The sequence below is a fragment of the Bombina bombina genome, chromosome 8, assembly GCF_027579735.1.
Source record: "Bombina bombina isolate aBomBom1 chromosome 8, aBomBom1.pri, whole genome shotgun sequence".
Lineage (NCBI taxonomy): Eukaryota > Metazoa > Chordata > Amphibia > Anura > Bombinatoridae > Bombina > Bombina bombina.
The window spans coordinates 202,978,324-202,992,277 of record NC_069506.1 but is presented as its reverse complement, the minus strand read 5'-3'; the positions used below and the strand labels follow the sequence as shown (position 1 = coordinate 202,992,277).

The window sequence follows — 13,954 nt, the reverse complement described above, 5'->3', positions numbered from 1 at the left end:
AAGAGGCAGATTTTTTGACTAGGCTGTACCTTTAAAGATGGCAGACACTGAATCCCCGCCTCTTTGTATTGCAGGCTGCCATCTGCTCAGGTATTCTCACAGCCTGACATAAGCTGTGCACACTCACAAATGAGTAATATTGTCTGCTTTTTTCACAGCTCTATAATCATATCAATTTGTTCACAATTATACCTTAGATGACTATATATATTGCAATAGCCCATGTGGGTTTGGGGCGTCACATAGCAATTTTTAACCATTGTTGTAAATCAACAAAGAACTAGAAAAACATATAAACCAAACTTGAATGCACAACGTGCTAACATTTTTCTTATTTCAATAAAATGAACAAAGGGTATAGGGGTAGTCGAGGGTCATGTATCGGGTGACCTTTTAAATGATGGTGGAATAAAAAATTGAGGCTTTCTAATACCTATGGTATATAAGAGTATTAGTAAACACGTCCACACAAACATGTCCTTAACATTATAAGAGAGTCAGTTCCAACTTTTAAGAATAAGATTTAACGTCAGTTTTTAAGCTAGGTTTTAATCTTAAGTGCTAAACATAACTTTAAATCTATATATAGCAAAGGATACTTATGATCAGGGGCCATCTGAATCCGAAGCTGAGTCCTCCTCAGAGGCAACTTGGTTTGCGTTTGCAGCTGCTCTCTGCTCCTTCGGTGTAGTAAAGGGGTTGGGTGCTATTTTCCTTTTTTTCTGTGAAGAGACTTTATCCCAAGTTCCTTCTTGTGTTCCTCTTTGGTGTTTTTTCCTCTTTTTCTTTTGTTGGCTGTGTTATAAGTATACTCGGTGGATCAAGATCGAGCATTTTGCAGAATTGTTCCACTTCCTCCGGACGAGAGCAAAAAATCCTTCTGTTATGAATTAAGAGTAGTTGAAAGCAGAATCCACATCTATATGGAATTTTCTTGTTCCTCAAGAGTGTAGTGAGAGGGGATAGTTCCTTTTGTCTCTGTAATGTACTTACAGCTAGATCAGCGTAAAACTGTATAATTACTCCTCTAAAACGTACCGGCTGCTTCTTTCTAGAGGCGGCCATGATGTTCTCTTTTTCCAGAAAGTTCTAATATCTCTTGGAGGGGCAGTGTCCGGGGGTTTTGGCCTTAGGGTTTCTGTGTGCTCGCACCCATTGAATGTTAGCGGCATTGGGGTCCCCTAGCAAATGTGTAAAGAGAGCAGACAGGTATACCGGGAGGTCTTTTGGTAGTACAGACTCTGCAGCCTAATATTTTTTTTCTCCTGCCCCTTTTCTCAATATCCTCAAGCTTGTCCTGTAAGGAAGTAATCAGTTCTGTTTGACTAATTGTTTCTTGCATAGTTGTCCTCACATATTATGTCTCCCTGATCCTCTAGAGCTTCAACCCTAAAACCAAGGGTGTGTATATCTTGCTTAAGTTCCTGCAGTTCTTCCCTAATACAGGTTCTGACTATTTTAGCAAGGTCCTGTTTTGACGCAAGCAAGGATAATATATGTGTAGGGATCTGAGTTTGATCTGTTTCAGCCACTGCATGAGAATCTTGAGGGGAGTCAGGTAGAGAAGATGGGGTGCAAATTGGATCAGTGTGTTTTTGTATTTTCTGTTCTACACTAGTGAAGAACGTGCTCACCAATTGGTAGAACAAGTGCGTGTACCTTTAACAGATTTAATACCCTTCTTTGTAGCCATCTTTGGAGGTTTGAATGGAAGTCCCACAAACAATAGGAAGTGTGACTGTATAGAAATCCTTCCTACAAAAGGCTTTGTACTGAATCGCAGCGAGTCCTTTGGTGAGAAAAGTGTGATATTTCTGCACTGTAGCAATTTATTGTCTTAATTCCCAGTAGTATCTGTAACACAGATGGTAGTCTGGGGCAAATGGGTTTTATTTATGTGCAGCCCGTAGGCTTAATATCTCACAGCGTGGTCTCTGCGTTATCCTGCTGCCATAGTATGTTGATCAGTGTAGATCAGCCGAGTCTCCGTGTAGAGTGTTTTACTTGTGGCCCACTTAAGTATCTTGCTTACCCCTCAGATATCATTCCTGGAAATTTCAAGGCTCACGGATCTCCCCTTGCTGTTTTTCCTTTTCAACAGCCTCTGTATCCCTGCATCTCCACGGGTCTGCAAGATGGCCGCTGCTGTCCTCTGTGCGAGTCCGTTGCGTAGCTTTATTTGATACGGATTAGGAAGTATAAGGTATCGTTGGAAGCTCTGAGGTGTCCGGTTTATAGTCTGAGTGGTTAGCGTGTGAGAAGCCTCATTTAGACCGCGTTAGGTCTCATCGTCTCTGGTCCCCTTCTCAGAGCTCAGGGCTTAAGCAGCCATCTTAGCTGCGGCCAGCTCTGCCCCCCTTCTAGTCAGCTTTTTACTGCTATGCTGCATCGAGTGCTTCAACATTTGGGTATCATGTCCCTTTAAATTAAATTAATTTATTTGCAATTAGATTTCACAAAAGTACAATATTTCAGTCCAATTTGTTTATCCATTCTACTGTTTCACTTTTTCAAGTTTTAGAAATCTATCTGCCTACAAGTAATAGCTCATATAGGCCTAGAACCCATTTTACAAAATGATCGTGGGGAAAAAAATGACCTTGAGTCTAAGCTTTCTATGAGGAGCGTAAAGTGGAAACTCACCCTTATATTACAAGTCCATGGTTAACCTTCTTTATTGGAAATATATTAACCAAAGTGAAAAATCTCTGGTAAAGTCATTGTCATAAACCACAAAACTGGCCTCTTGGGTTTTATTTCCATACTATTTTAAGAGTTTTTACAAAGAATCTTGCTTTTGTGCATAGACCAAACACACTGATGCCATTTTAGAGGTACTTTATATACTATGGCCTGGATTCATTAAAGGTATATGAAACCCCAATTTTTTTTCTTACATGATTTACATAGAACATGTGGTTTTAAACAACTTTCTAATTTACTTCTATTATCTAGTTTGCTTTGTTCTCTTGCTATCCTTTGTTGAAAAGAATACCTAGGTAGGCTCAGGAGAAGCTAATCACTACTGGGAGCTAGCTGCTGATTGAATGCAAATATATACCTAATCTTATGGGCTTACTTGATGTGGTCAGCTAGCTCCCAGTAGTGCATTGCTGATTCTTCAACAAAGGATTCCAAGAGAACAAAGCAAAGTTGATAAGACTTAAAATGGAAAGTTGTTTAAAATGTAATGCTGTCACTGAATCATGAAAGACAAAAATTAGGTTTCATGTCCCTTTAAGCCTATATTCATATCTGTGTTATAGTCTTTGCTACTGGTTGGTCCTGAAATTTAAATATTAAAATACATTAATTTGCTAGTTAAATGTAATGTTGAAATGCGAGAATACATTAATCACAATTGCAACTTCAGGAAAAACTTTGTTCAAGTGACTTCATGTAATTCTTGTATTTAATATTTAAAATGGTTTCATTTACACTTTTATCGGTATTCAAAAATAGATTTTTATCCTTAAAGGGACATGAAACCCAAACTATTTTCCAATTTACAAATGTTATCTAATTTTAGTTCATTTTTGTTATCCTTTTGTTTTAATGATTACCTAGGGAGGATAAAGAGCAGCAATGCACTACTGGGAGCTAGCTTCTGATTGGTGGCTGCGCACATATACTTCTTGTAATTGGCTCAACTGTGTTCAGCTAGCTCCCAGTAGGGCATTGCTGCTCCTTCATCAAATAATGCAAAGAGAATGAAGCAAATTTAATAGAAGTAAATTGGAAAGTTGTTTAAAATTCTATGCTGTACCCAAATCATAAAAGAGACATTTTGGGTTTCATGGCCCTTTTGTGCTGAAAGGGAGTTTGTTCACTTTTAAGATCCATTGTACAAGTTTTAAAAAATATGAAGATGTAATATCCGTGTAAGGAATAGAAACCATTTCTAAAATACAGTATTTTGTGTTCTGATGTGGTGACAATAGCACATTTTTATAGGTTTGTAATATTCATTTGAGCTGGGGCATTGGGGGGTATACAGTGTATGATGTGTTATTGATATGCATTATACTGCAAAATTGTTCATTCTATATAACCTCATTTACTGTTTAAAAAAAATGTGTTTTTTTTATTTGGGGGGGGGGGGGGTTGTTTTGAGGCAGTGAGTATACAAAACCCAAACTACAATGTAAGTGTCAGTGAGATCCACAGAACTTAAAGGGACACTGAACCCAAAATTTTTCTTTCATAATTCAGATAGAGCATGAAATTTTAAGCACCTTTCTAATTTACTCCTATTATCAATTCTTCTTTGTTCTCTTGCTATCTTTTTATTTTAAAAGCAGGAATGTAAATCTTAGCAGCCAGCCTATTTTAGGTTCAGCACCATGGATAGCGCTTGCTTATTGGAGGCTTACATTTTACCCACCAATAAGCAAGCATAACCCAGGTTCTCAAACAAAAATGGGCCGGCTCTTATGCATCACATTCCTGCTTTTTAAATAAAGATAGCAAGAGAACGAAGAAAATTGATAATAGGAGTAAATTAGAAAGTTGGTTAAAATTGCATGCTCTATCTGAATCGTGAAAAGAACATTGGGTTTAGTGTCCCTTTAACTGCGACAATGCTACAACGATCTATATTACAGTCAATATGTACAGGACATTTAAAACTGAAGTAAGAAAATACTCATTGTCCTGAAAGCCTCACAATTTACATATTTATATTGTGCTGGAAAATAACACATATTAGAACAAAGAACAACATCTCTTAAAACAGGCCAAACTTACGCCCATTTACTATAGCATATAAAAACTTTTTTTATTTTGCAAAGTTTTGGCCAAGAAAGAAAGTCAACAGTATGGAATATTAATATCTTTCATTTAAAAAGCAGGTTTTCCATTTTGAATAGAAGGCTTTTTAACATTTCTCACACTGTAAAAAGGCACCATTTCTACCATTAAAATGAACAAGCTGTCATTTCTCACTGTACAGAACAATTCTGCAACTAAGAGAAAACTTTACTTTCATGTTTCCATATATTCCACCGTTCCTCCACCCGTAACAGATAATCTATTTTTTACTTCAGGGACGATTCAGGCTGTAGCCAATCATATTGCACCCCCTTTGGCGTCCAGCAAGTAAATAACGCCCCTGGTTTTGGACTCCAAAGGGGGCTCAATATGATTGGCTACAGCCTGAATCATCACTGAAGCAGGGATAGGCAAGGTGTCCATACACGGACACTGGTGTCCGTGACTAGCCCTTTCAGTGTCCACCACAACCTTAGTATATTTTTTCTTTCTGATTAAATAATAGGAATTAAAAAAAAATATGTAGTGTGAATAAAGTTAGTGGCTTGTCAAGAGACTGCTAGCGATATTGGATGATAAGTTATGCAATAAATAAAGCCTGAGTGAAATACTGGATGTGTATCTGCATCTGTATAATAGCACCCAGCTCTATACAAAGACACAGTAGTGACACTGGCACATGCGTATAGCCAGACAAGGGCTTGTTATAGATTCAGTAGTATCTACATCAGTATAATAACATCCAGCGCTATATAATGACACAGTAGTGACACTGACACATGCGTATAGCCAGACAAGGGCTGGTTATAGGGTTAGTGGTATCTACATCAGTATAATAACATCCAGTGCTATATAATGACACAGTAGTGACACTGGCACATGGGTATAGCCAGAGGAGGACTGGTTATAGGATCGGTGGTATCTATATCAGTATAATAACACCCAGCACTATATAATGACACAGTAGTGACACTGGCTCATGGTTATAGCCAGAGGAGAGATTCAATGTTTTCTTACAGCGCTGAAAGTGTGGACCTATAGCTCCTGTCTATAGTGGGTCCCCAGGTGCCCACTTTTAGAAAATATGTGTCAAAACGTGGTTTAGAAAGGAGCGCCAAATCTTGGCGAGGTCTGGTGCGGTATAGGTGTGAAAATATGGTATTCTGTCTGAGAAATTGTATAGCGCTATAGCTCAGCTACAATTATGGTAGTTGTGCTGTATAGATGTGTAGGTTTTGATATCTAGATATAAGATCTAAGAATGGCACAGTTGATACATAAAAGTATTTAATACATATTAAACATATAAAACAAGGGTGTCGTTTAAAATATATTTTAACAGAACGGCAAGAAATAATGTGTAAAAACACATAAATATCTATAAAAACACACGTGTTTTGCTTTTTAGCTGTATGTATAATGTCTCATAAAATTCGTCTCATATATAGTGTGTTGGCATAAATCTGAAAATAATAAACAATAAAAAATAATAAAAAACAATGAAAAGTAAATAATGTCCAATAATCCCTTCTCAAAGTTAAGAGATATATAAAAAAAGGTTAAGTGGTGTCCAAAAATCCCTTCTCAAAGTTAAGAGATATAAATAGATTTTCACATGTGTATCCAAAAAATAAACTGTCCAAATTTAAGTGTTGTCCAAAAACGTGGTATAAATGAATAGTGCAAATCCAGCAGATTCAAAAGATTCCCTAGGATTATTTTTATTTATATATTTTTGTATTTTTGCTTATTTTTATTTTTTATTTTTTATTTTTATACAGCAAATAATTTTTCTACATGGAAACATAACCCCTCCACATAAGCCCCCTTTTTGGGATCACTCTCACTAGTTTGTGCACATACTAATCATTTATTTTTTGTTTTTTATCTTTTGGATATTTTACATCTTTTTTGGACTTATTTTTATCACTATTTTGGATTGACTTCACGGATTATTCTTTGTCACCATATTTTGATAGAACTTTTTTTCTACCTTCATTTTGATGTTTTTTAAATGTCTCTTTGAAATGTTTTTTGCAAAGCTTTTTTAATAGAACTTTTGAATCTGCTGGATTTGCACTATTCATTTATACCACGTTTTTGGACAACACTTAAATTTGGACAGTTTATTTTTTGGATACACATGTGAAAATCTATTTATATCTCTTAACTTTGAGAAGGGATTTTTGGACACCACTTAACCTTTTTTTATATATCTCTTAACTTTGAGAAGGGATTATTGGACATTATTTACTTTTCATTGTTTTTTATTATTTTTTATTGTTTATTATTTTCAGATTTATGCCAACACACTATATATGAGACGAATTTTATGAGACATTATACATACAGCTAAAAAGCAAAACACGCGTGTTTTTATAGATATTTATGTGTTTATGTGTTTTTACACATTATTTCTTGCCGTTCTGTTAAAATATATTTTAAACGACACCCTTGTTTTATATGTTTAATATGTATTAAATACTTTTATGTATCAACTGTGCCATTCTTAGATCTTATATCTAGATATCAAAACCTACACATCTATACAGCACAACTACCATAATTGTAGCTGAGCTATAGCGCTATACAATTTCTCAGACAGAATACCATATAGCCAGAGGAGGGCTGGTTATAGGATCAGTGGTATCTGCATCAGTATAATAACACCAAGCACTATATAATGACACAGTAGTGACACTGGCTCATGGGTATAGCCAGAGGAGGGCTGGTTATAGGATCAGTGGTATCTGCATCAGTATAATAACACCCAGCACTATATAATGACACAGTAGTGAAACTGGCTCATGGGTATAGCCAGAGGAGGGCTGGTTATAGGATCAGTGGTATCTGCATCAGTATAATAACACCCAGCACTATATAATGACACAGTAGTGACACTGGCTCATGGGTATAGCCAGAGGAGGGCTGGTTATAGGATCAATGGTATCTGCATCAGTATAATAACATCCAGCACTATATAATGACACAGTAGTGACACTGGCACATGGGTATAGCCAGAGGAGGGCTGGTTATAGGATCAGTGGTATCTGCATCAGTATAATAACACCCAGCACTATATAATGACACAGTAGTGACCACTGGCACGTGGGTATAGCCAGAGGAGGGCTGGTTATAGGATCAATGGTATCTGCATCAGTATAATAACACCCAGCACTATATAATGACACAGTAGTGACACTGGTACATGGGTATAGCCAGAGGAGGGCTGGTTATAGGATCAGTGGTATCTGCATCAGTATAATAACACCCAGCACTATATAATGACACAGTAGTGACACTGGCACATGGGTATAGCCAGAGGAGGGCTGGTTATAGGATCAGTGTTATCTGCATCAGTATAATAACACCAAGCACTATATAATGACACAGTAGTGACACTGGCACATGGGTATAGCCAGAGGAGGGCTGGTTATAGGATCAATGGTATCTGCATCAGTATAATAACACCCAGCACGATATAATGACACAGTAGTGACACTGGCACATGGGTATAGCCAGAGGAGGGCTGGTTATAGGATCAATGGTATCTGCATCAGTATAATAACACCCAGCACTATATAATGACACAGTAGTAACACTGGCTCATGGGTATAGCCAGAGGAGGGCTGGTTATAGGATCAGTGGTATCTGCATCAGTATAATAACACCCAGCACTATATAATGACACAGTAGTGACACTGGCTCATGGGTATAGCCAGAGGAGGGCTGGTTATAGGATCAGTGGTATCTGCATCAGTATAATAACACCCAGCACTATATAATGACACAGTAGTGAAACTGGCTCATGGGTATAGCCAGAGGAGGGCTGGTTATAGGATCAGTGGTATCTGCATCAGTATAATAACACCCAGCACTATATAATGACACAGTAGTGACACTGGCTCATGGGTATAGCCAGAGGAGGGCTGGTTATAGGATCAGTGGTATCTGCATCAGTATAATAACACCCAGCACTATATAATGACACAGTAGTGACACTGGCACATGGGTATAGCCAGAGGAGGGCTGGTTATAGGATCAGTGGTATCTGCATCAGTATAATAACACCAATCACTATACAAGGACACAGTAGTGACACTGGCACATGGGTATAGCCAGAGGAGGGCTGGTTATAGGATCAATGGTATCTGCATCAGTATAATAACACCCAGCACTATATAATGACACAGTAGTGACACTGGCACATGGGTATAGCCAGAGGAGGGCTGGTTATAGGATCAATGGTATCTGCATCAGTATAATAACACCCAGCACTATATAATGACACAGTAGTGACACTGGCACATGGGTATAGCCAGAGGAGGGCTGGTTATAGGATCAGTGGTATCTGCATCAGTATAATAACACCCAGCACTATATAATGACACAGTAGTGACACTGGCACATGGGTATAGCCAGAGGAGGGCTGGTTATAGGATCAGTGGTATCTGCATCAGTATAATAACACACAGCACTATACAAATACACAGTAGTGACACTGGCACATGGGTATAGCCAGAGGAGGGCTGGTTATAGGATCAATGGTATCTGCATCAGTATAATAACACCCAGCACTATATAATGATACAGTAGTGACACTGGCACATGGGTATAGCAAGAGGAGGGCTGGTTATAGAATCAGTGGTAGCTGCATCAGTATAATAACACCCAGCACTATAAAATAATGTTTTAAATTTCAAATGTACCTTGGTGTCCTTCACTAAGGTCTGTACTTTGGAAAATGTCTGCCACAGCTTTTGTCTGTGCCTATCCCTGCACTGAAGTAAGAAATAGAGTATCCGTTACGGGCGGAGGAAAGGCAGAATATATCAAGACATGAAAGAGTAATTTATGTATTTTTAAAAATTAAGCGTTTACTAAGCATTTAATGAATTAAAGTCCCCATCTTTTTTTTTTTATTATTATTACAAATATTGTAAATACAAATGTTAAAGTTTACCATCACTTTAATGGATAATGTATGGGAGAATACAAAAACTGTTGTTCTGGGTAATATATACTGTAAATATTGTATTGTAGCTGTCAACCTCAAGTACCTATAACCTTTATATTTCCTTTCTATTTTTCAGAGGTTCCACCAGATCTTCTCAACCCAGCTGAAGATACCTATGATGTCTGTGTGCAGCATGTATAGGGATAGGGTGTGTGACATGGTAGCAAAACAATCCTCTTTATGTGAATCTCTAACTGTGCTACACAGATGTCCTTTGAGTACCAAAGACAGAAAGTTAAATCGGCAATGCAGGTTTTTAAAGTTTACTTTTTCTTTTTGTGTAAGGGTTTGTTTAACCCACAGAAACTACACAGTGCTTTATGCAGAGCTATTATTTTCTACTAGTTCTTTAAAGCTGAGTTTTTACTTAACCATATATGTGAATATTTGTATTTGATCTAATAAACCCTCTAACATATATATTAGCCTTGACCACACTTAGTGATTAGTTGTGAAAATTTCTTTTGAGAAATTTAATAGAAACATTTTTTTTTTTTGTATGGATGGCAGAGTTTTAGCAAAATGAGTGGGCTCTCTGATTACTAATAAATTAAATTATACCTAGAATACTTTTCAACATTAGTGTGTTCTAGATATGTTCCATTAACTCTGAGTTGAGTGGGAATCTTGTTCTGAGCATTTTAAAGACATATTCCAGAGCCATAAACTTGTGTAACACAGAGTATACTAAATCCATGTAAAGCAAATTACTTTGAATGGAATCTTGAATGCTCTAACAACTACACTTAACTGGTACAAAAATATTGTAACCACTGTTCTTGGCTTTACAACTTCAGTTATCAAGGATACCCTTACTGACCACTGCTTATCGCTCACTGTAAAAAAAAAAAAAATAAGGCACTGATTAACCTACCTAGACTTAAGCAGGGATATATTTAAACCATTTGTTTACGCGTTGGTGGAGCCAGAAAACAGAAGTTAAAGGGACATTAAGTATAGTAAAATATGCAATATAGATTATTTATTTTTCCTTTTACCCATGTATATTGCAGATTGTGCCTTTAACCCCCCCCATGTACTGGAGACCAGGAGGGCAAACTGCATTTCTACTGGGATTGTCTGTTTATAGGGCAATGCCACAGAATATCAAACCTTAAATAATTGCCCCATTGTGTGGGTGGTCAATGATGAACATTCATTCTACCGAGCTTTTCAAGGGGGTGTATCTTTGGAGAGCTCCGAGATATCAAATCCATGTTCGTTTTGCTAACACAATCAGTTTTAAATGTTTTTAAAACATTTTTTTTGAATGCAGTGTTCAATAGCTTGTTTTAATACAATGCATATGTAAATAAACTATAATGTCCCTTTACACTTTAAGATGTCACATGGTTACTGCAAAGTGCAATTGTTCGTTTCAATTAATTATGTAGGTAAATGTTCTCTTTTTGTGTGTTTTGTTCCCATAAATGTGCATTTTTTTTTTTTAAAGATGAAAATGGTACGGAAGATTTCTGAATAGATGTAATTACACCATTTACAGCTTGTTCTTGTCTTGCTAAAAATATTTATAGGCATTATGGATTGGACACAAAAGTAGCACGTTTATACCCCTTTTCGTTTAAAAAAAAAAATAAAATAATGAAGTTAACATTATAACATTTTAGTCTAGATTTGATCAGGAAAGATATATACAGTGTGTGTGTGTATATGTGTATGTATGTATATAATATATATATATATATATATATATATATCTATATATCTCTCTCTATATATATATATATATATATATATATATATATATATATATATATATATATATATATATATATATATCTTGACCAAGACAAGCCTGCATTTCTTAATTTAAATCAACCAATAAAAAAATGTACAATTGTACAGAATTTGTTTGGAAGCCCACATATGTATATGTTTTAGTGAATTTAAGGGGGCACTAAAAACTATTTTATAGCAAAAGCACATGAATTGTATTTGCACTTATCAAACATTGATTGATAGCTAAAATTGGTGTAGCAGGGAATCTGGAAGGGTATTGTGGTTTGAAACCAAAAAAGATATTCCAAAAACATGTATAACGTTTTTGTTTTAAAGAGCGACGTATTCTCAAAAAGGTTGAAGAATCTGCTTAACTATGACAGTTTAGACATTAATGTCCATTTAAACCAGTTAAATTTAAATTTGTTCATTTGCTAGTAAATTTTAAGATTAAACATTTACAACAAAGCCTAGTTGCACATTTCTTGTTGCCAAACTAGATTTTTTTGTGATTATCTGGATAATTACACTAGATGCCTTATTTGTAGGAGGTTCTTGGTAGGAAATGTATAGAAATGTGAACAGTATATGTCATTTGTTAGAAATACATTTCACAAAATGCCTTAATTGTATTTTTTAAATAAAGATGATTTGATAATTCCTTTGTGTATTGTACTCTTCCTTCAATTTAGATTTTGGTGTTATTTATAATTTTGCTCCTAGAAATAGCTATGCCTGTACAACCAATGTTTACTATTATATGTATGACCATTGTAGTTTGTCTTCATGGCAGAATTTATTGACCCTCTGCAATCTTTATAATCTATTTTTAACTTAATTATAACCACTAAATAAATCAAATATTTTGATTATTAGCTTTACAATTCGGTGACAACCCACTCCAGTTTGACCAACTGGTTCTCCTGTCTGAAATGTAGCACTTAATTTACTATAACCACTATAATGCCAATTACTAATTTTTTTTTTAATTGTTCTCACCTTTCAGCACATACCAGGCGCAGGTACCTCTCCCCTTGCTGCAAACACCTTCAGCTTTAAACCAATATCCTTACACTGTTCTACTAATTTAGTAATACCTGAACATGTCCCCATAGTTCCTTCGGGGTTTAGACCCTCGCCTCAATAGTACCTTCTATGCCAGCCAGTCATGTAGGCAAACAATTGCAGGTTTTAGGAAGTACCTTGTGTAGATAGTCACAGCCTTTATTAGATATTTTTCTCTACCTAAGGAAATCCTTTTCTTTCATGTAATTAGCAAGAGTCCATGAGCTAGTGACGTATGGGATATACATTCCTACCAGGAGGGGCAAAGTTTCCCAAACCTCAAAATGCCTATAAATACACCCCTCACCACACCCACAATTCAGTTTTACAAACTTTGCCTCCGATGGAGGTGGTGAAGTAAGTTTGTGCTAGATTCTACGTTGATATGCTCTCCGCAGCAAGTTGGAGCCCGGTTTTCCTCTAAGCGTGCAGTGAATGTCAGAGGGATGTGAGGAGAGTATTGCCTATTTGAATGCAGTGATCTCCTTCTACGGGGTCTATTTCATAGGTTCTCTGTTATCGGTCGTAGAGATTCATCTCTTACCTCCCTTTTCAGATCGACGATATACTCTCATATATACCATTACCTCTACTGATTCTCGTTTCAGTACTGGTTTGGCTTTCTACAAACATGTAGATGAGTGTCCTGGGGTAAGTAAATCTTATTTTCTGTGACACTCTAAGCTATGGTTGGGCACTTTATTTATAAAGTTCTAAATATATGTATTCAAACATTTATTTGCCTTGACTCAGAATGTTCAACTTTCCTTATTTTTCAGACAGTCAGTTTCATATTTGGGATTATGCATTTGAATTATTCATTTTTTTCTTACCTTCAAAAATTTGACTCTTTTTTCCCTGTGGGCTGTTAGGCTTGCGGGGGCTGAAAATGCTTCATTTTATTGCGTCATTCTTGGCGCGGACTTTTTTGGCGCAAAAATTCTTTTCCGTTTCCGGCGTCATACGTGTCGCCGGAAGTTGCGTCATTTTTTGACGTTATTTTGCGCCAAAAATGTCGGCGTTCCGGATGTGGCGTCATTTTGGCGCCAAAAGCATTTAGGCGCCAAATAATGTGGATTTGGCGCTAAAAAATATGGGCGTCGCTTTTGTCTCCACATTATTTAAGTCTCATTTTTCATTGCTTCTGGTTGCTAGAAGCTTGTTCTTTGGCATTTTTTCCCATTCCTGAAACTGTCATATAAGGAATTTGATCTATTTTGCTTTATATGTTGTTTTTTCTCTTACATATTGCAAGATGTCTCACGTTGCATCTGAGTCAGAAGATACTACAGGAAAATCGCTGTCTAGTGCTGGATCTACCAAAGCTAAGTGTATCTGCTGTAAACTTTTGGTAGCTATTTC

The 13,954-nt window shown here is 36.4% G+C and overlaps 1 protein-coding gene across 1 annotated transcript in view; it reads left to right on the top strand.

Moving 5' to 3' along the window:
- Positions 1–12,187, top strand: part of PRRG2 (proline rich and Gla domain 2) — a gene marked incomplete in the record, with an annotated part of 186,073 nt that extends 173,886 nt beyond the window's left edge. Inside the window, 1 exon segment of the mRNA XM_053690852.1 lies at positions 9,864–12,187. Within this exon segment, the coding sequence (XP_053546827.1) occupies positions 9,864–9,894 (31 nt within the window).
- Positions 12,188–13,954: the final 1,767 nt, after the last annotated feature.